Raw genomic sequence first — 25377 nt, 5'->3', positions numbered from 1 at the left:
GGCTGACAGATTTTAAATGCCTACGTACCCTCTCCTTATAACTAAAACTCCTCAGGGAGCTGCCTGGTAGGGCTGCCCTGGACTTCCCAGTTAAACAGGAGTGTGTCATGTGCTGGCTCACACGCACTTGTTTTAGGTACATGTTTGCAGTACACAGTGTTTCCATTCCTCTGTGGAGCTGGTACACGGACACTACACATCTGAATTCCTTTTCTCATCCATTTCCTTCCCCTTCATCCCTCTTCCCTCCATCTAGATCCCCTTCCCAGCTAAGAAAGATCTATCTCTTACTTCCTATTATCGCTTTTATTTTGCCCTTTATTTATAACTTGGGTCCTCATATACTATAAAAGAAACCATGCAATATTTAAACATGTGTCTGATTTATTTCATTTAATGTTATGGTCACAAGGAACACCCACTTTCCTACGAATGACTCTAGTTTATCCTTTTTGGCAGGTTAGTGTAAACACCATATTTTCTTCATTCAGCTATTGATGGACACACAGGCTGCTTCCAAGACTGAACTATTATTAATTGTGCTACTATAAACATGGCTGTGAATGCATCACCACAATAGGTTGTCTTTAACTCTTTCAGGAAGATTCCTAGATGAGGAGTAGCTGGGTCAAATGGAACTTCTAGTTCTAGTATTTGAGATAGCTCCATACTCATTTCCATGATGGTTGTAGACATTTACATCTCTCCCACCAGTGTAGATAGCTTCCTCCCTGCCACCAGCCCTGCCAGCATTTGTTATTATTTGACTTCCTGATTTTGACCATTCTTTCTGGGATAAGATGGAACCTCAGTGTTGTTTTCATTTGCATTTCACCGCTGGGGATATAGTTCAGTGGCATGAGCACCTGCCTGGCAAGCGTGAGGTCTTGAGTTCAATTCCTGGTACCACCAAAAAAAAAAAAAAATTGTATTTCCCTAATGGCCAGCCATGTCGAGCATTTCTTTGTGTATTTATTGTCCATGTGTACTTCTTCTGTGAAGTGTCTATGCATTTCGCTTGCCCATTTTTTGATTGTGTACCCACCACAAGAATTAAAGGTCAAGTACAACCCATCATCCGCTGCCCCCAGGGTTTCATTTCCTCTTCCACTTCCCACCACCTTCCGCTTCCTGCCAGCTTCCACTTTGTGCCAGTTTCCACTCACATTAACTTCCTGCCCACCAGCTTCCACCAACTGAAAATCCATGAGAGGAACTGTCTGTATTGCAGTTTTCCTTTTGTTATTATTCTCTAATATAAAAACTGTGTATACAGAATGTATTGTATTAGCTGTTATAAGTCACCTAAAATGATTTAAAGGACTTAGGAAGAGGCCCATAGTTACACGCAAATACTGTGCCATTTTATACAAGACACTTGAGTATCCCCAGACTTTGCTCTGGCAAAGCGGTCTTGGAACCAATCCCTCCAGAAAGAGAGGGAGGAAGGACTAGACTCACTCCCAGCAGAAAGACTGGATAAGTACTTTAAAAGGACAAGGACAAGTGGGTGTGATATTACACACCTGTAATCCCAGTACGCTGGGAGGCTGAGGCAGGAGGATCACAAGTTTGAGTTCCCAGTGAGCAATCTGTCAAGATAAAATCTCAAAATAAAAGGAGGAGGAGCTGGGAATGTAGCTCAGTACAAAGCCCTTGGGTGCCATCCATAGTTAAAAAAAAAAACAGACCAACTGCATCACTTTCCCATTCTACTGTCACAAGAAAAGCACCTACAGGTGGCTCCACCATACCTCTGTGACCCTCAAGCAAGGGGTAAATTTCTAATTCTCAGTTCCTTTTCCAGAGGAAAAAAATTCCACCTATAAAGCTGGTGCTAAAGATTAGAAATCATACCAAAAAATAAATAAATAAAAAACCTTTCACATCTGACACATACAGTAAAAACTGAGCATGTTATACTGTTTAAATTACAGGCAAGTAAGACTTTAAGTTTGTGCACATTTGTTACACACACTCTATATATTAAGCTTCTTGACACAAAAAAGCAACTCTTCCATTAAGAAACATATCTTTTATATAGAAACATACCATTTATTCAGTGAAAAACATTTTACCATCTGCTCTGAACAAATTTTCTCCTCCCAAGTTGTTTGATTGAAGGCACATCACTGCAGCATATATTCAATATTATCATTATTATTTTCCACGTTTAATATATTTCCTTCTTCCACACAGACTATTCCCCCAATAGAAGCTGCTCAAAGGAGCCACAGTACGTTCATAACAAAGACAGAAAACTTTCTGTTTCTGTTTCCAATATGATGATGCAGCAAAAACAAAGCCAAGCTGGGTTTAATCGGTTACGAAACTGGGGAAATGAAAATCAGCCCGTGTACACATCATGGCCATGATCATTAACACCCGCATGAAATGGAGGGAGAAAAGAGGAACATCTGCTGCTTCTCACCAAACTTCTACCTAACTTTCACTTTTTGTTTCTGTGAAAGGCATTCTTCTGCCTTTGACGGTGGGAATATCTGGGCGTCTTCTCAGGCCATTTCTGCGCGAGGCAATGGAAGCAGGTGCACAGGAAATGGAAACGGGAGGCTCCCTCATACACCGATGGGAGCCTTTCTCATTTTCATCTTGGCTCAGTTCAGAAGAAAAAGGGTCACATTCCTTCAAAAAAAAAAAAAAGTGCAGCCTAGCTGCAGGCACACCAGTCCATTCAAGTGTTCAGGTTAGTCTTCCTAGCTCACAGAGCTTTCCGTACCCTGAAAACCTCCCTCCGTGATCCGTCTCCTCCTCTGGGGTCTTCTGAGTGTGGTTATTTTGTCCATAATGTCACATATCATGTAAAGAGTTTGGACCTTTCTGAGGAACAACCATGTGTGGGGATATTCTAATCGAAGAAAGCCATGATAAATTTTCCTAAGCAATCACCTTCTAACTCTTCTAACTCTAAGTTTGGAGTCAACGCCTGGATTCCCAGCATCCAGATGTCAGTAGCTAGAAATCATGCCAGAAAAACAGAGACCCAGTGGCCCCAAATGGACTGTGTCTGAAGCTCTGGTACATTCTTCCAATCTCCACACCACTGAGAAGTCCTATAAAATATTAAGACAATGAAGCTGACAAGGCTGATTTAACTATGCATAAAGGCTTTATAAAAATACTCCCTGCAATTCAAAAAGAAAAGATGTGTGTAAACATCGCCTCTAAAGAACTAGAGAACCCTTGAGCTTTTTCATCTCCTCTTTCCAATGTTTTGCAATTTCACTCATTCAGCTCATCTCCGAGGTATCAATCTATTTTCTTCTTATGAACAGAATTCAGAGTCCGAGGCTGCCTTGATGCATAGGCTTGTGGTTTGATTGGCAGAAAAAGTATGACCAGGAGACTTAGGATATGTAGGTAAAAGTACATGGACCTGGGAATAAAAACAAATGAAAATTACATTTTGAAGAAGGACTTCAGTGGGAAACACCATATGATCGCGTCACCTCCAGGAGTAGAAGAGAAGGTACTGCTTTCAGCAGCGGAAAGGAGTCTCTCTCAGGCTTGCCTTGATTTCCTCCACAGATTTGTAGGTGAGCAGACCAGGGATGGACTGAAATCACAAAGGTGAGCAAAACAAACCAAACTGCTCAGCTGCAGATAGACATAGTATTATCCCACTTTCATAATAAGCAGGCTAAGAAAACTAACTCCATAAGTGCCAGAATCCTCAATATTCAAAACCTAGGATGGCCAAGATCATATTCAAATCCAATAGTCTGTCCTCTACACAGAAATATAACAAACACTTTGTCCCATACATTCTTCCTAAGTATAAAGAGTTCTTCTTCCTGTGTGTTTTCTGAAACAGAAGGATCCAGACTGTGAGAACATAATCCATAACCCTAAAAATAAGTTTCATGCAAACTAACTAGAAACAAGTTTCGCTTTTGAGCTTTGTTGACTTTTATTGCAAAAGCATAGTATTCAGCAGAGTGCTCACAATGTAAAATCCAATAAATATTGGGCGTAGTACAAGAATAAATGCATGGAACTAGAAAGCACTTGCATCAGCATAGCTGTTCTAGATTCATTTGGAAAGGCTGAACTTACACTTTCTCTAATGCTTTCTTAAGGTTAATGGAAAATAATGGTAAAAGAAGGGGGAGTCACAACTGATTTATGTATCATTCCTCAGCTTCTGTAGTGTAAGGTACACGACTCACAGAACCAGATAATTCACATATGCCCTAAAAGGCTCAAGCCTTTAGCAAAAGGAATGACTCCCTAAAAAGGCCTACATACAGTCAAGAGCACTAATATATCTTGATTCACTTTTTCTTTCACTAAAAATGTATTGCTTACAATGTACAAAGCAAAGTGCTGCATAGGTAGCTCAGCGGTACAGTGCTTGCCTAACATGCATGAGGCCCTGGGTTCACTCTCCAGCATGCACACATGCACACACGCACACACACACACACACACACACACACAGCATTAAACTGGCTTCTCACAGAAGACATAAGCCTCTCTCCCTTCCTTTGTGGTATTAAAACAAAACAAGTGCAGTGTGCCTTCAGTATTCACAGGGAATTGGTTCCAGGACCTCAGCAGACACCAAAACCTGTAAATGCTCAAGTCTCGGTATAGTATTTACATGGTGCCTACATACATCCTCTCATATACTTTAAATCATCTCAAGGTTACTTATAATACCAAATAGTGTACACTGCAGTTAGTGTGAAAATTCTATAACCTATATGGGTTAGGGAATAATGACAAGGAAAGAAGTCTGTATATGTTCAATAAAAACACAGTATTTTTCCAAATATTTTCAACCTGTGGCTGCAGAACCTACACATGGACACACAGGGTCATCTGTGCATGGGTAATGTCATTAAAATAGCAAAGTGGTGAAAAATTATAGTAACTGACCACCTAATTTACTGCCCAAAGGACATTACTGAGTGTGAAATAGGGCTCTCCAGTGAAATGCTCTGGTTGAACTGGTATGAACTGGGACCCTCAAAGGCAACTCTACATTGGTTAACTACAGCGTTCAAAGTCTACACTACATACTTGGCATACTTGGTCCTTCTGTTCTGACTTACCTTTTATAAGTGGCCTAATCTACATAACAGCAATTATGTTAGATAAATTCCAAATACTTCAATAAGCAAGGGAAACGAGTTTGAATCCCATACTGAGATTTAGTAACCTATTCTGACATTCCTTATTTCTCTAAAATTACCGTGACTCTTTCTATTATGAAAAAACTCAACACAAGTACAACCCTTACTGAATATCCTAGGCACTGACCTAGGTGTTCCAGATGCAGAGATGAGGAAGGCACAGTTTGTGCTCTCAAGGAATCTGCTCTTACAGAAGTTTCCACACAAATCCTAACACTGAACTTAAGAATGCATTCTCTAGTTAAAGGCAAATTACAGTATAAGAATTTGGCTTTTCAAAATGATCGCAAAGATGTATCTTTCATAACACATTTCAGTGTGTGTGCAATTTGGGGCTCACTGACAATTTAAAGGAAAAACGCTGAGAAATTTAAAGCTCAGGTTTGAAGATGCTCTGAACAGACCAGACATAAAAAGGAAGTGCACTAGGGATTCAAATTTTAAGTGGCAGAAGATACACTGGGAAATGGATTTACAGGTAAGTGCTGTAACGTGCAGCCCCGACTCAGGAATAATCCTAGAACAAAATTAGGTTACTGTACTAAAGGCCAAGCTAACAGATTCAGCAGTTCTCTTAAGAGGTTCTGCAAACATATTACAAGGTGCCATCAATCCATAAAGGCTGTGGGCAGCAACACGTGGCAGTTAGAAAAGTTAATTAAAATGAAATTGAAAATTCAGTTCTTCAGTCTCACTGACTGTATATCATGCCCACATACGCTGATGGCTAATGCATGGGATTTCTAATGCACAGATTAAGAATAGTTCAGTCATTCTAGAGTCTTCTATGGGACAGAGCTGATGTCAATACTAAACTTCTGTTACATGCATACCAATATTTAAATATTCATACAAGATAACATTAGGTTAAATCATCTCTAGTGGACCACATGGGCAAAAGAATTTTGTTTCATCTTGAACAAAGGTGTTTTGCAAAATTATTTTAGATTCCTTCTAAAAAGAAGTAGAAAATGGCTTCATAACAATTGGATTTTGCCCTGGATTCCCTACCTAAGTATAGGAATTAGTATATACTTTAGTTGGTTAAATGCATGTTAGTACAAACATGTATTTAACTTAGTCTGATCTGCAAGCAGTAATTTGCTTCCAAAATAGCTTCTTCTAAAGAAATTTTTAGTAACTGCTTTACTAATCTTGCCGTTAAAACAACTGTGAGTCTCAAAGTCAGGTCTAGCACTTACTTGCTGTGGGAGTTGTAGTCACCCTCTCAGAACTTGCCTTCCCCACGTGACAAGTGGGGAGAAGGATACCCACTCTCTCTTCAGCCCACCAGCCTCCGTCATGGGTTCTACGTTCAAAGGCCTGCTTACCCACTGCCCTCCCACACACCACACCTGCTTCACTGCCACGGTGCAGCCTCAGGACCGAGCTCAAATGCCACTTCTTCCCAGGATGAGTCAGATTCCTGTTAGCTGCACTTGTAAAGATCTGTACCACTCATTCAGAGCACAGTCTTGGTGTGCCGTATAAATGTGTCGATTATTGCCTGTCTTTTGCAGCAGGTTACCATCTCCATGGGAGCAGGAAGGGTTTTTATATTTGCTTGACAATATTTCTCCAGCTTCTAGCACAGTGCCCAGCATACTCTAGGTATTAAACGATACTAAATTGAACACAAGTGTTTTGCATTAACGTGGTAAATACAATACATTCCTGAAAAAAATCTCACATGCAGTAACATCATGTGGTTAGAATACCAGGGTTTATAAGGAGAAACCACGGTAGAAGCAGACAACTCAAAACCTAGAAAACTTTATAACCAGAGGGCTACAAACACAATTAGCACCTATGGCAACAATGTGGACAGCCCAGGCAGACAGCTGAAAGGACTGAAGGCTGCTTCTTCAGGTGTTAAAATGCAGACGACAAGGCAGGCCAAAGGCTGGCTTAAGGGCACAGACCAAATGGGAGTGGAGGTGGAGTTTGAGGGCCAAAATGACACAGGATGGAGGCTGCACCTCCATCCTATATGCTGCGTAGTAAAGTTTCTCCAATCCATTCCTGACCAGTCCACCAACTAGAATATTCTCAGCTTACAAATAAGATACGCTTGTGTAGGTGTGTGTCTGCTGAAACAAATGGACAATGGGCAGACTAACTGGAGAAAAGGCATACAAATTCATTATATGCATGGAGTCATGTAAAGTCCAAAACTCAAAGAAGGGCAGATGGTTGAAGCTTATTACTGTTCTTTTTTTAAAAGTTAGTATATGTTTGTGATGCCTAATAATTACATTACCCTTGGGGATGGGGAACATGTACATATCACATCTTAATCATTATTACTTCCCCTGACCCCCTTCCCAACCCCACAAAGTCTATTTCACTATTTCCTAACATATAGCTTTTATTTTGCTAAATTATTTATATTTGGGGTTTCTCACATACATGAAGCCACGTGATATTCAATCTTCTATGTCTGATTTATTTCACTTAGTATTATGACCTCAAGGTACACCTGTTTTCCTACAAATGAATCAAATTTGTCTTTCTTTATGGCTGAGTAGTACTTCATTGTGTATATTTTCCTTATTCATTCATCAGTTCGTGGGCTGTAATGGGTCACTTTAAGTCTATTTGTGTCACTTTAAGTCTAGAAGTTTAACTAAATGACTCAGAAGAGGACCAGGGTCCTCACTTTGTAAACATACTCATCCTGCGCAAGAGGAAGGCAGGGAGATGGTGTGAGTGTTACACACACCCTGGGGAATGGGAGGAAAGCCTGATTACAACGTAAGAGAGAAAAGAGGCTTGCTCTCCCTTTTTTGCTCTTGTTACTTTTCTGTCTTCTGCTGCCTTGACCTGTTGCCCCTCTGCCACACCACCCTGCTTTGGAGCCAGCTGATTATGGACTGAAACCTCCACAATCTGTGAGCTGAATAAACCTTCCATTCTTTGATTTTGGGCGTCAGGTATTTTGTCTCAGCAATGAGAAAAAAGTAACCAACACATGGGCCTACAGGGCACTTGAAAGATTTAACTGTTCTGAGTTGTGCTGTTATAGACATGGGTGGGCATGTATCACTGTAAGATGGTATCTATAACTCTTTCAGAAAGATACCCTCAGATGTACAGAAGTGAAGCTTCAATAACTTCTTCATAGGAGACAGGGAAGGGGGAGCTGTATAATTTTAGAGCAAAAACAACTGATTTTAGAGGGGTGAACGGGCCTGAAGAACAAACCATGGCCTGTGACAAGGTTTGCCTGGGCTCTGAGGGTGGTATCAACTCTAGTCTTTCTTCTGTGAATTAATCCCCTGGAGGACCCAGACTTTAGGGAGACAGGGGGACTTCAGAGAAAACCCCTTCCTGCACTTTGGGAAGGAAAGAAGGGCAAGCGACTGGGTAGGGCTGGTCAGAGAGACTTTGGTTCTCCTCTAGTTCAAAGTATTCAGCATGGCAAGGCATCACATTGTGAGGTGTCATGTCCTGAGCCCCAGCAATTGCACCGTTTAGTGCTGAGTCAATTGTTTAAACATACAATGCTCACAATGTAACCTAGAAAAGGCTATGCTCTCCATTAGCTAATAGAATTTAGTTCTGAGTACAGGTCGTACACTGGTGCCAGCCCAAGTCCTCTACACATTCTCCTCATTCAATCCTAACAAGTGCTTTGAAGTGGATTCTATTCTTAGCTCCCTTTTACAGTGAGGTCACACAATCTGTTTTCAAGGCCACGTGCTCAACCATTTCACAACAGTAGAAAAATATGACTAACTAAACACAAGCATGAAACAAAGAAGTTAGCAGTTATAGGTCAGCAGTTCGTGTGGAGCACAAGTGTTGGAATGTAAGGGCCTGGCAACCTTTCCCTACAGGTCCCTGGTCGCTCATGAGAGCCTCCTTCTCCACCCTCAATTCTACATACTCCCCTCTGCCATGTGCACCTGGGAACGTAAGTCCACACGTACATCCCCAGGAAGAGCCACCACCTCGGGGAAGCACACAGCGCCTTGCAAGAGTGTGCAGATCAGCCCACCCCAGCCGCCAGCGGCTCCCGGCCCCTGCTCTTGCTTCCATCCTGCCCTGAGAACACCGCAGGATCTCCAACACAGCTCAAATCCCAGGAAGAAAAGCAAAGGGCAGTAATTCAGCCTCTAAATTGTGGACCCAGGTCCATCTTGAACACACTGCTTGAGCACCCCTCCTTGACATTCTGAATGACTTAAGGGATTCTCATCCACCTTCTTCATAGGAATTGGTATCTCTGGGACAGCCACTTCCTTTGAAATCTTCTGCGGGCCTTTTTCACACGGAAGTCACATTTAGAAATCCTTAGTTCAATCTCAGTACATAACCGATGCCTAAGTCAAACACAGAAAACAGACAGATGTACTAAGACAGCGCACGAGAGCCATGGCAACTTACTTGTATAAACTGATGGTTGGTTCAACTGCCAACATCACGAAAGGTGCTGCTATGTAAGAGACGGCCAGCTGCGTGGTAGCCCAGGTCACCAGGTCATAAACAGCCTTGAGAGCTTTGGAAGAATGGAAGTACTGTCTGCAGTTGTTCCTCACCTGCAAGCCAAGGAAGGGAAGAGTGGGGAGGAGGGACTAAGAAATAAAGCAACCTTCACTCTCCGCATGCACGTGGGACTCCACCCGAACACAGGCTGCAGCAATGAACCAGCCACCTGAGTTCTATTTGCAGCTAAAAATACCAAATGCCAACTTCTTCTTAAAACAAATACATGTTCATTGTAGCAAAATGTTTTAAAAACAATTAAGCAATTTTTTTCTTTTTGAACATCTCCCAAAGGAAAGCATTGTTTAAAAACTTGGCTCGCTGCCCTCATGGCTTCTTCTATTTGTATGTATCCACATTTACATTCCTAATGGCACCAATGGATTCGTTTTAGCCTGTTCTTTCATTTAGCAATATATCGTGAACTTTTTTCCATGTCAGTAAATATTAACCTCCATTATAATTTTAAGTGAATTGTGGAAAAGTTAGTTTATCTTCCCACCCATTGTTTTGCTTTATAAACAATTCTGTGATGCATACCCTTGTAAATAAATCTCTATTCTCCTTCCTAATTATTTCTTTTGGGTAATGATAATATAACATTACTATTACTAATAATAAAAGCAGCTACATTCATTGGTATGCTTATGGTACGTCAAGCCTGTGCCAATGTTTTATACACATGAAGAATCTATCATGTAAGCATGACATTGCCATTTAACATTACCATTTTACAGGTAAAGAAATTGAGTCTCAGGTAAAGAGAAAATTGTTTGAAATGGAAAATGGTAAGTCAAAGGGTATACTCCTTTTTAGGTCTTCTGACACACATGCCTAGACTTGCCTCCAGAGAGACACCTTATTTCCACATTTAAGAATCAAAAACAATACTGAAAACAATGACTGGCTGATAGGCAGTTGTTACTAGTTGTATCTAGATGTTCCCCTCCAAAGCCTCATGGGCTCATATGTGGTGCATTTTGGAGGTGGCTGCATCCAGGGTGTGTAAATATGGATGCAGGGTGTGTGATAACTGAATTACTGCCTGGAATAGCATGGTTCTGCTTGTAGCTGGATGGATTTACTGCAGGTAAAATACCCACCATGGGGTGTGAGTGACACCAACCAATGGCTTTCAGACTGGATGGAATAAAGGGGGAAAAGCAGACTATTGCTGCTTCCTGGTTTCTGCCTTGGGCTGTTTCTCCTCTGCCATGCCCCTCGGCCATGCCTCCCTGCCTTGGAACCAGCCAGCTATGGACTGAAACCTCTACAGACTATGAGCTGAAATAAACCTTTCCTTGTTTAACTTGTGGGTATCAGATATTTCGTACTAGCAATGAGAAAAGTAACTTAGACAACGGTTAAGCCCCAGTGTAGGAAAGGTTTCTGTGTCCGGGGCTACCTAGTGAGCTATGGACCCCTCGTCTCAGCTTTGAGTTCTTACAGACAGAGACCAGGGGTCCATCCATCAGCAATACAGGCATCAGGTGTGAGAGTTTATGAAATAACTTCCAGGGACCTAAGACTTCATGACTGTTGAGTTCATTCCTCTAAAAAAAAAATGGAAGCTTTGTTCTATCAACCCTCCCCTTTCTGCTCTCTACTTAACTTCCTTGTTAAAAAGATTTTCAAGCTCTCCAAAAGAAAAGATCTACATGAACCAAAGCCTTTATGCTAGTTTCAGACCATGACCTAAAGATATTTTAAGAAATAATATTCTGAATATATTAACAAGGAAGACTCTGACCTTTATTTCATAGTTCGTGCAGGCCATCTGTTCTTTAGTTTTCTTTTATAATCTGAGTACGTATATGAATGAGAGAAAAGAAAATGTCTTCCCTCTTCTATGTATAAATATGTACAATATGCATTTAATTTTAGAAGGTTTTTTTGTTTTTTTTTTGTTTTTTCTCCGGTACCGGGAACCAAACTCATGACCTTGCGCTTGCCAGGCAGGCACTTTGCCGCTGAGCTAAATCCCCAGCCCTAATTTTAGAAGTTTAAATCAGCACAGATAGCAATCAGTTATCCATCTTGTTCACATACACATTCTGACACACTTCCTCTAACTAAAATAGAAGTTCCTCAGGGGAGAGAATCTTGTTCATTGTGGTAACCCAGTACCTACAGCATCGATTGGCATAGGGTAAAGTTCTTGAAATATCTGTAGTCTAAATAAATTTAAGCAGGAGACAATAGCTATTCTGGAGCTCCTAAATTCATATTGAAAATATAGTTCAATAAATGTCATCAAAACCTCTTAGCATCTGAAATAAGGCCACAATCATGATCAAAGATTGAAATTAAATCAAATACAAAAATGTATTTGACAATAAAAGCACTTCGAATTACAATTACTTCTACACATGTGCATCTTCTTTGAAGACAGTCATATTTTTCATTTCTTTATTATCTTGCTTTATAATAAGCAAATTATAGGGGAAAACCTAGGACAAACTACAGGCTCTTCAAAAAAAAAAAAAAACCTGAAGAACCAAAGTTACGAAATTCACAAAGCATTGTATACAAACTAAACTGGATCCGACAGAAGAACATAAGAGGTTAAGTCAGTCTCCAGCAGACACAGTTCCTATGGCTGCTATCTCACTGACTGCTCATGACTTTGGGAATTATTTAAGAAAACGAAATGAGAAATTAAGCATAGCATAGACAAAACACACTCCTCCTATGGAACCAACGTTATTTGTCATTACCACCTACAACTAGTCAACTGTGCATATTTACAATTGGGAATTCATAACCTGTAATAATATGTTCACTTCTTAAGGTAGTAGATATTCCTTCTAAAATTTATTTTATTTTACAAATACCTTCTGTAAATAACATGAAGATAAGACATTTCATCAGTTTTGCAATGTTCATAGTGTAAGTTCCTACATACTGAAATATGCCTCTAAGGGAAAGACTTCCACATATTGTCTGAGTTTTCAAAATAGTCTTCCTACTGTCTCTCCCACCCCCAATTCTTGCTAGGACCTAAAAGATAATAGACGTATAGGCGTCAGCCTGGTAAAGAAAAGATCCTACATCCAAAGAAAGCTTACCGCTCTTGCTGCTAATGTGACAAGGACTCCAGTTAAGAAGGTAAAATAGTACCCAGGGTAGACACCATGCCACAGAGCAGACAGGATGAAGGTTAGCACCGTAGGGTACCATGGAACCCGCTCATAGCAAACACTGTGAAGAGAGGAGAGAACAACACGCTGCAGGTAAAACACACCAGGAACTTCAACTACCTCTGTTTCCTTTTGGAATAGACCACGCAGAGATCATCAGACTTATTACTGATGGGGTGCCTGCCTAACTCTCCTGAAGGACTTTCAAAGAAAGTCCTTTGCAAGAACTCTGCATTGCTCTTATTTCCTTAGCACTAGCAGACAAGCAATCTTTTTAGAAAAAACTGGCTCAGCCTTTTTAGAAAATGTTACAAATGTATGTATAATGTATGTTTATATTACAAATGTATGTTTCTATCTATAAATATGTACAATATGCATTTAATTTGAGCAATCAGTTATCCATCTTGTTCGCATACAGATTCTGACACACTTCCTCTAACTAAAATAGAAATTCCTCAGGGGAGGGAATCTTGTTCATCATGGCAGAACTCAGTACCTACAGCATTGATTGGCATAGAGTAGAGTTCTTGAAATATTTGTAGAATAAATAAATTTAAGCAGGAGTGAATAGCTTCCCATTTGTTTCAAAATGTTACAAATTTTTAACCTCTGAACCCCACCATGCTACACTTGATGAAGATCTGAATGATCACTTTTTGCCTATGACAGCAAGACCTCCAGCCGTGTAGAAGCTGATTCCACCGATGGTCTAAGCCACCAGGGGTACTTAAGTAAGTGCCGTTGGTATTAAACATTTTGGAATGGTGATAAGGGTCCATGGAAATGGAAATTTCCAGCTAGTGCTTTCATCTTTCTTGACAGTGGCTCCAGCACAGTCAATGTGCCAGTAACACGACCTGTTCAGGGCCCGTCAGCTTCCAGTCCAGCAATCTGCCTTAAAGGGTAATTAGGTTTTGAATATCTTACCCAATATTCTTGCATATTTTCTGGATTTTAGAACATGCTCATAAACATACTGAGTTACCTTGGGGATAAGACCTAAATGTAAAATACAAAATCCACCCATTTATTGTACACCTTACAGAAGGTATATAATTTGAAAGTAATGTTATAGGGTATTTTTAGTGTGTTTGATTGAGACCTATCACATGAGGTCAGATGTGAAATTTTCCACTTGTGACATCAGGTTAATGTTTGAAAAGATTCCAATTTTGGAGATTTGGATTTCAGACTGTTAGACAAGGGATGCTCAACCTCTAATGTGTTGATCTAGAGAATGTCTGCAAATAAATATCCTGGAGTTCTTTGGCTCTCTGCTTTTTATTAAAACAAACTAATAAGGGATTCACCCCCCAAAAAAACTCTATCTAAAAATAGCCAATGATTTCCACAGTGGTAGTACAAGCCTAGACTCCTACCAGCAGTGGAAAAGGGTTCGTTTTTCCCTTCAGCCTCTCCAGTACTTGTCATTGGTTGATTTCTTGATGACAGCCATTCTTTCTGGGGTGAGATGGAATCTCAGTGTTGTTTTAATTTGCATTTCTTGAATGACTAATGATGTTGAACATTTTTTCATATATTTATTTGCCATTTGTATTTCTTCATCTGAGAAGTGTGTATTCATCTCAGATGCCCATTTTTGGAATGGGTCTTTGAATTTTGAGGGCCTGATTTTTTTTTTAATTCTTTAGGTGGACATTCCTCAAAAAATAGGATTAGAGGTCCCATTCAACCCAGCTATTCCCCTTCTGGGTATTTTTCCAGAAGAACTGAAAACATCATGCCACAGCAATATATGTGCACCCATGTCTATAGCAGCACAATTTGTAATAGCTCAATCTTGGAAACAACGCAAATACCCATCAACTGAGGGATAAATAAAAAAGATGTGGTATTATTTTTATACAATGAAGTATTACTCAGCTATAAAGAAAGATAAACTCGAGGTTTTTATAGGTAAATGGATGCAACTAGAGACCATACTTATAAGTGAAATAAGTCAGACCCGCATGTGTAAACATTGTATTGTCTCCCTAATGTAAGAACCTAAAAGAGTAAATAGAATCTGAAAGGAACAAAAGATATTGTGAAAGGGAAGGAAACTGCTCAAAAGGAAAGAACAACTGGGATGAGAGAAAGGAGAAAAAAAAAATGAAGGGGGAAAATACATATATATACACACGCAAGATAGCTAAGATAATTGTACTACTACTTTCTATTGGTTTATTGAAAGGAATAGTTAATGCTTAATTTTTTTGACCAATTTTGCATGCTTATATCTGGTAATCTGAACAACTACTTTGAAGACAACAATATGCATTATAATAACCATTGTTGAATTCAAATCATCTTGTTTTTTGAAATTCTGTATTATTTCTAATGTCTTTCATTACTTTTATTCTCTTTAAAATAAAAAAATAGCTAATGGCTCCTAAGGAATCTATCACATTGTTTACTTTTTTTTTTTTTTTCCAGTACCGGGAACTGAACTCATGACCTTGTGCTTGCCAGGCAGGCGCTTTGCCGCTGAGCTAAATCCCCAGCCCCCTATCACATTGTTTACTAAACAAAGACTCAAATAAAAGATAGAAATTCAAACAGTTATCACCAATGCATCACTGTATACACTGCCAAAAGCAACCGACTCACACCCAAACTAGGGATTATGGCTGCTAATCTGTAACAGAATATATCCGAGCAGAAAAACACAGAAATGAGAACCTATGTGCAATACTTCTTTTTGAAATAAGAAGTAGGTACATTGTGTATTTGTTCCTTACTCTTTATTTTTGTATAAATGAAATATTTTACTGCTAACATTTTAGAGATATTGTTTTCATTTTTTATGTGCACACATGTATATTTAGTCATCTGAGACAGCTTGTACTAGAGACTGACTCTTAATACATTTGGGTTACTTGGTATAAAGAAAAAGATGTTTATGTTAAAGTTATTTGTAAAATTAACTAAAAGCAATGATTCTTAGACCAAAATGCAAAAACTACATGTTCAGATCAGTTTTCAGAAAATACCACATAAACATACTTTGGGACAATTCCTACACGGTGCCTCTGCCTTTAAACCAGTGTTCTGACCTCTGAACAGTGCATAGTCTAACAGAAGTCTGTCTTCTGGTGCATAGCTAAGATACACTTTAATGCTCAAGTTTTTTCTTTTTTTTGGTACCAGGAATCAGACTCAGGACCTTGCGCTTGCCAGGCAGGCGCTGTGCAGGCGCTGTGCCGCTGAGCTACATCACCAGCCCTAACGCTAAAGATTTTTATACTTTCTCTCCAATATGATGGGACAGTCACCAGATACAGTTCGCTGGCTTTGAGGATAGCACAGTGTTAGTTCCCTAAGAAGAGATGGTTTTAATTCGGGAACATGAAGGAAACCAAAGGATAGAGAAACATAAAAAAAAAAAAAAAAAAAAAAACAAATTTAAGAAGCACACACATCTGGAGCTCCAGAAAGCTTTCGATGCTAGACATGAACACTGCATGTTCAGTGAGTCCAAGCTGACAGTGACATGACTCCTCTAGGTAGCAGGCGGCCTGGCATGGAGACCAAGCGCCTCCTACTGGACACAAAGCATTTGGGCTGCTGTTTATCACTCATGAGCTGTGTGACTTTGGGGAAGTTACATACCCTCTCTGTGTTCTATACTCCTTATCTATAAAGCAGAGATAAAGACTCCTGACATCCCATGAACTCGACAGAAGGAAAAATAAGTGACACAGGTACACAGTAATGACATGTTCACTCAGAATCTCTTGTGAGGGGCTGGGATATAGCTCAGCAGCACAGTGCCTATCTAGCAAACGTGAGGTTGTGAGTTCAATTCCCTGTCCCGGCCCCCAAAAAAGAATCTCATCCGAGCATGTTCCAAGGCCATAAGTAACTCGGTTGTTTTTGTTTTCCTTACCATTTTAGCCAAGCTGCTGTCTGAATATTCCAGTTTTCTAAGTATATCTTGAGACTTGTGGCAGTCTGCAAAGAAGAAAATAACAGCCATCATTAGCTTTTTTAAAAAAATAAAATACCCCAAGGAATGGAAAGTCCTCCCCAGACCTTCTTGGTGGCAGATTCGATGTGGCATTTCAAAAGTCACTACTGACAGGAAAGAGTAAATCAGCTGTTCCATACACACAGTAACATTTCCCAATACTTATAAGATCTGCCTTGCAGCTAAAACTTGGCTCACGAACATCCCAATTCCTCTCCAAATTTATTTTCAAATTATAGGAAAGCTGAGGGAGTGTTTCTGTGGGTTTCCCTTCCATTCCCAGTTTTTAAAAACCTAAATACTCTAAAAGCAGACAAACCACAGGAAAAGTTCAATTGTGGAAATTTAGTGTCTTTATAGAGACAGTTAAAACATGTTTGTCATCTTTGCACTACGTGGCCACGCACAAACTAGGTCAGGCTCATGCAGTTAATTCTATAAATAGCTACACAGGTTCAAATGCTGTGTCTGGGATAGAGATTTTACGCATGTAGGGGAAATAATACAGAAAAGAAGACAAAGAACTATCACCCAACTCACAAAGATTAAGTCCATCAACCACTGAGGAAGAGACATCCCAAAATAAATGGATTTTCTCATTCCAAAACAAAAGTTTTATCAAAGTGGCAAAAAATGTGAAGCAAACATGAGGACCACAATTCCTAAAGAAAGTAGAAAGGGGAAATGCGTATTCTGTTTTAAGATTCTTCACCCATAAGAAAGTCTTGTATAGGCCCCCTACTGGCCTCATGCAACATGACTGGAAGGGAAGGAGGAGAGAGAGGGTGAGGGAGGAAGATAGATTTTTATATTGTAAGTTTTTATTTCAAAGTCTTAAATAGTTTGGCTTTTTGTTTGTTTTTTCAGACAGGTCATACTATGTAGTTCGGGATAATCTTTTAAACTCACTATGTAGCCCACGCTAGGCTCAAACTCAGAGTAAGCCTCCCGCTTCAGCTTCTAGAGTGCTGGGATTACAGCCACGTGCCGCCTCCATGCCCAGCTACAGTTTTGTTTATCTGTGTTCCTACAGCTAATAAAATGCGATATCCACAGCATCAAGTTACCTTAACTAAATCAGACTTCCTTATTTTTTGAGCTCCTTGTCCTATATCAAATAAAATGAAAACTTACCTTTATCCTTCTGCTTTTCTTATAATAAATATCTAACTTAATAACTTAGCCCTTTACCCTGAGCACCTGCCTGGAGTGGGCGAAGTCTGTCTTCTGGTGCATAGCTAAGATACACTAGTGGACGGACGGCCAGCGTCAAGGGGAGCCCCTCTGACAGACATTCACCCGCAGAGCTCCAGGGAAGCCAGCCGTACCCCCTGTCTTTGGAGAGTGAAAAGAATTGTAGCGGGGATAGGAAGAAAAGTTAAGATATCCCGACTCTCTGACATCATCTATATGGGGAAGAGACTCTTGTGGATGATCTATACTGCTTTTTAAAAAATTGGGGGAGGTACTCTGAAGGCTGGAATTTGTCCATTAAGACACGGTTCTCTGTGACAGGACGCTGATGCTTGCCTCTCACAAGGCAACCAACGGGCAAAGCACGACTGTTCATTCAGAATAAATTCCAGACTTTTGACCATGTTCACATCATATTTCCTAATGCCTTCTGTCCACGGGAGCCTAGATCCTCTACACCTATCCAAAAATGACTGTTTTGCTCATCGTGGGCCCTCAGTTGATATAATTCATATTTGTTGAATGTGATGAACCTCAGTCATCAGACAGCACTATGAATTTAAATTGAACATACGATACGATTTGGAAAGACAACAGTGTCAGTGCTCCTGCTTCTTTCTTCTTGCGTGGTAATGCAAGGAGGTAGAGAAGGAAAAGGAAATGTAATCCTACCCATAAATCCCACCACATTTTGTTAAGTAAGGGCAGATCACCTTTCCATAGACGTCCAAACGCAAAAAGCCTCAGGCAGAAGGTAGTTTCTCCTTAGCTCTTTTTGGCCTAGTTTTCACCAAACCCTGTGGCAAAAGGTGCTCAGTCTCCACACATCCTTTGCTTCCTGCTCTATTCGCTCCTCCCCAAACTCTCCGAAGACATTGTCTGCCCTGGGGAGGTGGAAAACTCAAACCAATAGCAAAGATGAGTCACCTGGCCAGAGAGCCAAAGCTTCTGTGTGTTCTTCCCTTCTAGCTTAAAGAAGGGAAAACTCTGTGACCTGGCGTTCCTGTCCACATGGAGCTAGCAGAGCACAAAAGACCAAGAAGGAAGTGGCCCAAAGAGACCATGTCTCATGGTGATGACATACAGAGAATCATGGTCCAAGAATAAAAACAAGGAAAGAGAAAAACCACGCTGATCTAGTAGCCTGAAGAAAAAAACTGTCCATAACAATTTTTCTTAAAAGCAAATCGATTATAACTGTTTCTAAAGGAACCAGAGAAAATTCTTGGAGTTCTGAAATCCAAATAGAGGGCTTCCAGTCTGTGTTCCTGACTGAAATAAAGGTGGACAAAAGGAAATGACATTGGCTCTAAGGTGAAAAAGCAAGAACATAAATAATACAAGATTTTCCTGGCTCTTTCTTCAGACTTTTGGTGTCATTCTTGAATGATTAAAGGTGTCAAGAAAGTAGGAAGTTTTGTTCTTAAAGAACAAAATTCTAAGATGCAAGATGACCAGGAGGCTGCAAGGTCCGGGGTATCTGACAGCAGCTTTTCATCCCTTAGGCGTTCCCATGAAGAACTGCAGCAACTCCTACAATGCAACTCAGACCACACTCAAAGCAAACTGTTTGCTGCATTCACTGTGGAAGTCTGATTCAAAAGCATTACACACTCACCTCAATTTTCCAGATGTTTAGGTTAGAAAGCAGATCCCAACAGAAATTCCCACTTTTATCCACTCCGCTGAACCCGAAACCAGCTGCATTATTGACTGCATCAGCTGTGGTTTTCAAAACAATATATTAGGATATGGACCGAAAGTCACGCGGCTGCTTTAAAAGTCACCAAGGCTCTTCAATACTGACAGATAGATGCTCATTCCTCAGAAAAAAATAAATAAACAAATTAAATTAAATTAAAGGACCCGATATCAGTGTGAGTCAGAAAAACAATTTTGGTTGTTCATGATCTTGATTTTTAGTCATTCATTCCATAGCAGTTAGTGGGCATCTGCTAAAAAGGAAAGGTGCTAGATGTTTGTAGAATGCAAAAAATGAAAATAAATGAGAACTGGAGAAGCTAAGCAAAAAGATAAACAGTAGGATTTTAGTGACCAAGTTCTTATAAGGGGAGAAGGAGGCAAAAATACACCTCAGCTCAGAAGCCCCCTGGAAAAAAAACAAAGGACCCAAGAGAAAATCAAGAGTTGTCACTGCAGATGGCAGGGCATTAACTAAGAAGCACACTCAGGCAAGAGGAGGAGCAGCTCTGGAAGAAGAATTGAGCGGATCCCGAACACGTCACACGAGTTGCCAGCAGGACACCAGAGCTGCCCAGATGCAGTTGAGAATAGTTTAAAAACTCCAAACAAGGAACAGAACTGGGCTGTGAATTGGGCCCGGTGCAATGGGGGCCACGCGTGGACACAATGCTCAAAGCCGGCCAGCCCATGGGGTCACTCTGCATGCTTCTGTTTCAAAAATCTTTACCTGCTTCGCTAATGTACAGGCACACGCTCTCCGTTCCGGTGACTATTTCACCTCTGCCCAGTTCCTCGAGGAAGTGTCCTTGTAACCAAGTACTGAACCCAATGCACTTCTGGTGATCAGGAGGTTGATTTTCTCTTTTCGTTATTTTATTTCAAAGTGTGTTGGTATATTTTCCCAAAGGAAACAATCAAACTAACTGAGTCACAGTCCAGAAAAGACTTAAGACCTGAAGGAGGCTTTTAGAGAAGTACTTCCTGTAAGAGTGTGAGTCCCAGTCAAGATTGCCTTAGAAAGAGTGATTCTAAAGTGATAACCTCTTCTGGGGCTAAGAGTGAGGCACAGTGCATGCTGGTTATTCATGACCTTGCTTTTTATTCACTCATTCCACAGCAGTTAGCAAGCACCTGCTAGGAAGAAAGGTGCTAACGGTTTGCAGAGCGCAAAAAATGAGAGACTAAATGAGAACCGGGGAAGCTAAGCAAAAAGGTAAAACAGTTCGAAGCACCTGCCTCCTAGGTTCCAGCCCCAACACTACAAAGACAACAAAACAAAGTAAGAATGAAAACCTCATGCTATGTTTGTCTGACTTATTGTTGGCATGGTTGATCACTGAAGGTTGCTTATCTCAGGCTTGGCCTCCCTGTACAGTGATCTGGTTTCGTTTAAGACTAAAGGATGAGCCAGGCAGGGTGGTGCACGCCTGTAATCCCAGCACTTGGGAGGCTGAGGCAGGAGGATCACTGCGAGTTCAAGGCCACCCTGGGCCACACAGTGAATTTACGGCCAGCCTGGACAACAAAGTGAGACCCTGACTCAAAAAACAAGAAGAAGAAGAGAAAGAGGAAGAAGGAGGAGGGAAAGGGAAGAGGGAGAGGGGAGGAGGAGGGATAATAATAAGAAAGGAAGAAAAGTCCTTCTGTCTCATCCTCCCAAGCCAACTGAAGGGAAACTCAGTAGTGAAGAAAAAGAAAAGCAAAGTGAGCATATGTGTGTCTCCGAAGGAACCTAATGGTTTTATGCGCATGGAACACATTTGTGAATTACAGAGATAAGTGAGGTGGGAGAAGAAGAGCCTCAGAGATCCATGTGGACAACTCAAAGGAGAACTGAATGGCCCGAGGCTGGGCCAGCATCTTCACAAGCCCTGGGTTCATGCTTCCACCTCCAATTTCATTTCTGGCCCACCTGGTCAGAACTAAAATTCTGAACAGTAGTAACTCCGTATGTGTGTGTGTGTGTGTGTGTGTGTGTGTGTGTGTGTGTGTTCCAGTGCTCACCCTCTCTCCAGGACTCAACACCCTACAGGCATTTCTCGTTTGATCACCGCACGGTGTTAAGAGGGTACCAAGGGTGTGCTCCGCGGCGTGCTACATGTATGTTCGCGGGATTCGTCTAACTCCTAGAAACCTATTCCCTAAGTATAAAGGGAATACAATAATAGCACCTGTTTGAGCCAGGCATGTTGGGCACACCTGTAACCCTACAACTGAACAAGAGGACTGCATGTCTGAGCCCAGCCTGGGCAACTTGGCATTTAGCAAGATCCCATCTTAAAATTAAAAAAAAAAAAAAACAGGAGCTGGAGTTCCGTGCAAAGGCCCTGATACAATCCCCAGTGCTGGGAGGAGCATCTGTTGAAAGGGCTGTTGGAAGGGTTAAAAGTGCTCAGCACAGAGCCTGAATCCAGGTGACACTCAAGAAATGTTGGCTTCTACCCTCATTATTATTATCATTATTAATTATTATTATCATTATTATTATTATCATTGCCAACCTTAATCAGCCTATAAGGGGAACCGTGGTTAGAGATGTCAGGTAAACATTAAGAGTAGGCAGGTGGGGGCTGGGGATTTAGCTCAGCGGCAATAGCGCCTGCCTGGCAAGCGCAAGGTCGTGAGTTCGGTTCCCGGTACCGGAGAAAAACCAAAAAAAAAAAGAGTAGGCAGGTGGTAAACAATGCCAGAATTGGAATACTAGAACTCTGATTCCACCACCTGTTAGCCATGCTGAAAGACAAAGAACGAATGACCTTAAGTACTGACTCTCAGGACAATTAAACCCTTCACACAGCCCTGGAACTCTCAGTTTGTTTTTGTCCAGAGCCATTAAGCGGTTCCAAGTTCCTAGTCCAAACTTCCTTGCCTCGTGGGTGAGTCTAACCTGTTATTATAGATAAATTCTGGATACCCATGCGTTGCAATTTGTGACCCTTAGAACACAGCCTGGGCTACAGTTGCATCTCTCTAATTAGTACCAATTAGCAGCAGGGAAATAACCAGAATTAGATTCTAAATCCAAAGAAAATAGTTATATTATTTTAATATAAACAGTATCTAGGATAGGCTAATGGGGTATGGCTCGGCTGAGATACATCGCAGACCAACTTTAAGGATTAAATTTATAATCATATGTAATTACTACATCAATTATATGTAAATGGTGTTTTAAAGAGCGGGATAAAACAATTACTTGGTTAAGCACTTTAAATATTCCCTGATATACTATTCATTGCTTCTTTATTCATAAATAATACAAAGGTTAATTTCAGACCAGCCCAGGCAATCTAAACTGTAACAAACTTCCAATTGAGGCTCTGCAAATTAATGAAGCATTTCTACTGAAGCAACTAAAAGAAAATAAAGAAAAGAGTGCAGGGGTTGGAAAAGAAAACGAGTTCAGGCCACACAGAAAGGGTCGCCTGATCACTGCAAACATCTGGGGAGCCACTCAATGGGGCAGAATGATGCAGGCACCCCCGTTCTTGTCACCACCCCCACCCAGGCCCGCGAGCAAAATCCCACAACCCACCTCATGTCTGATTTTCCCTACGAGGCCACGGAATGGCCTTTCTTTCCTCCTTAATCAGTAGCTGATTTAGTCCAGAGGCCAGCCCTTAAGCCTTGGGATGCAAGATATAGGAACAGGAAGGGTAGGAGAAAAGGAAGAGAAAAGGAAGGTAAGTGAGGAAGGAAAAGGTGGTAAAAGGAGGGAGATTAATTCTCATTCCCTCTCCCTCTCCCTCTCCCTCTCCCTCTCCGCTATATGAACGCACATGCAAATAAACCACTCTCTCTCAGGTTAGAAAAACTATTAACTATTTCACATAGAAAATATGCCATGTTCGAAGAAGGGTTCCAATCATAGTAGATATAATAAGTACACGTAACGCCTCACTACAAAAGAAATGATGACTTTTAAATAATAAAGCAAAAGCAGAACGAAGAATAAGATCAAAGGAAACCTTTCAAGCCTTCCTCAGTAAGCAGTGCACATTTATCACTTTCTCTGCATTCCCACCACGGGACAGCTCTTGGCACAAATTGCCTGGTGACTGCATGTGTCTGTGTTTCCATAAAGTGTCACCATCTTGAGGCAGGGTAGGTGTCTTACCCACCTTTGAATTCCTCCCACAAGGACTGATTTTAAAAATACAGTGTTTGTTTAAATTTTTAAAATGTGTTACAGTAAAAGATACATTGCCCTCCATCCCCATCAAAATACTCTCTCTCTGAACATACTTGTCCCATCATTTTTGCCAAGTTCTGAAGCAGTTCTGGAAGTCTTCTTTCTTGAATGTCTTTACAAGGTATGGTCAAAAATACAGTGAATGATGCTCCTGAATGCCATGCAACAAAAACATTATGGTAAGTCCTCATCCACCTTATTCAGTGGATATCTGCCACTGTACAACTTCCGGCTTCTCCCCAAAGTCAAAATGAGCATGACAAGTAAATGTTTTGAATCAACTGAGGACATCAAATCAGCCAGGATAGTACAAATAAATTTCCCTAAGAAATTCCCAGAACTGCTTCAGAAAAATTGTAAGAACAAGGGGTTAAGTGTTCAAAGCAAGGAGAAGTATTTTGCAAGGATTAATAGCAATGTGTCTTTTATTGTGATAGTACCGTATTTCTCATAGCTACTAGTACTACTCCTGATACTCAACAAAAGCTCCTCGAGTTAAATTGAACGTAACCACAATCAAGATGCCACACATTACAAATTTTAGAACAGCTCCAAGTCAGAATTTCTTTTCTTTTTTTGCTAGGCAGGCGCTATGCCGCTGAGCTACGTTCCCAGCTCTTAAATCAGGAATTTCTGACTACACGTTTTCCAAACATTGCATTAGACTAAGCTTATGCATGAATGATCTGGCTCTTTAAAATAACCTGGGCTAAGCCAAGCATGATGGCACATATCTGTAATCCCAGCACTTGGGGCTGAGGCAGGAGGATCACCTTGAATTCAAGGCCAGCCTGGGCTACAGAATGATTTCAAAGCTAGCCTGAGCCACACAGCAAAACCCCATCTCAAAAAACAAACAAAAAATAAAAAAAAAAATCTGTCCCAGGGGAGGGATGGGAAATTATCATCTAATGGATATAGAGTTTCTGTATGGGGTGATGGTATGGGATTATAAGTAAATTAATGCCATAGAATTATACATATTCAGATGGTTTAAAACACATGTTTTGTTACATACAGTTTATTATAGTACAGTAATAATCAAAACAGTAATTTGGTACCTGTAAGTTTTATTTGTAGCTTAAAACCTGAAGCATGAGCTAAAAGAAGAACAGCATCAGTGAAGTGCCAGTCCCCCATTGATAAGATATTGGCTAAACATTAAGAAGAGAGTTTCACAATCCATTTGATTTAAGAAGCCAAGTCACTACTTCTTGTGGTTTATGTCTAGATGTCCCCCAAAGCCTCATGCGGTCACAAGTGGGGCTTTTTCAGAGGAGGCTGAATCCAGAGTGTGTGACTGATTCACGGTGCAATGCTAGGATAGAGGGTGCTAGGATTAAGGACGAGTGATCACTAAATCAGCCCAGTGATTGGACTGGCACCACCCTAATCCCAGTAGCCTGGGTACAATATAAGTGACAGAAAGAGGCTTGTCTTCCCCTTGTTCCTTTGTTCCTTTGCATGAAGCTTCCGCTTATACCAAACTTGGCCATTGAGTGCAGTGGAAAGGTAGGCGAAAATTCCAGA

At 40.7% G+C, this 25377-nt stretch overlaps 1 protein-coding gene across 1 annotated transcript in view; it reads right to left on the bottom strand.

The window, feature by feature from the left end:
• Nucleotides 1-2034: 2034 nt before the first annotated feature.
• Mboat1 (membrane bound O-acyltransferase domain containing 1) overlaps nucleotides 2035-25377 on the bottom strand; it is a gene marked incomplete at its 5' end in the record, with an annotated part of 106116 nt that continues 82773 nt past the window's right edge. The window contains 5 exon segments of the mRNA XM_013503839.1: nucleotides 2035-3394; nucleotides 9546-9697; nucleotides 12713-12845; nucleotides 16677-16741; nucleotides 19570-19673. Coding sequence (XP_013359293.1) covers nucleotides 3268-3394; nucleotides 9546-9697; nucleotides 12713-12845; nucleotides 16677-16741; nucleotides 19570-19673 — 581 coding nt within the window.

Source organism: Chinchilla lanigera, unplaced genomic scaffold (genome assembly GCF_000276665.1).
Source record: "Chinchilla lanigera isolate Chin_1 unplaced genomic scaffold, ChiLan1.0 scaffold00082, whole genome shotgun sequence".
Taxonomy (NCBI): domain Eukaryota; kingdom Metazoa; phylum Chordata; class Mammalia; order Rodentia; family Chinchillidae; genus Chinchilla; species Chinchilla lanigera.
This window is presented reverse-complemented; position numbering and strand designations above follow the sequence as displayed.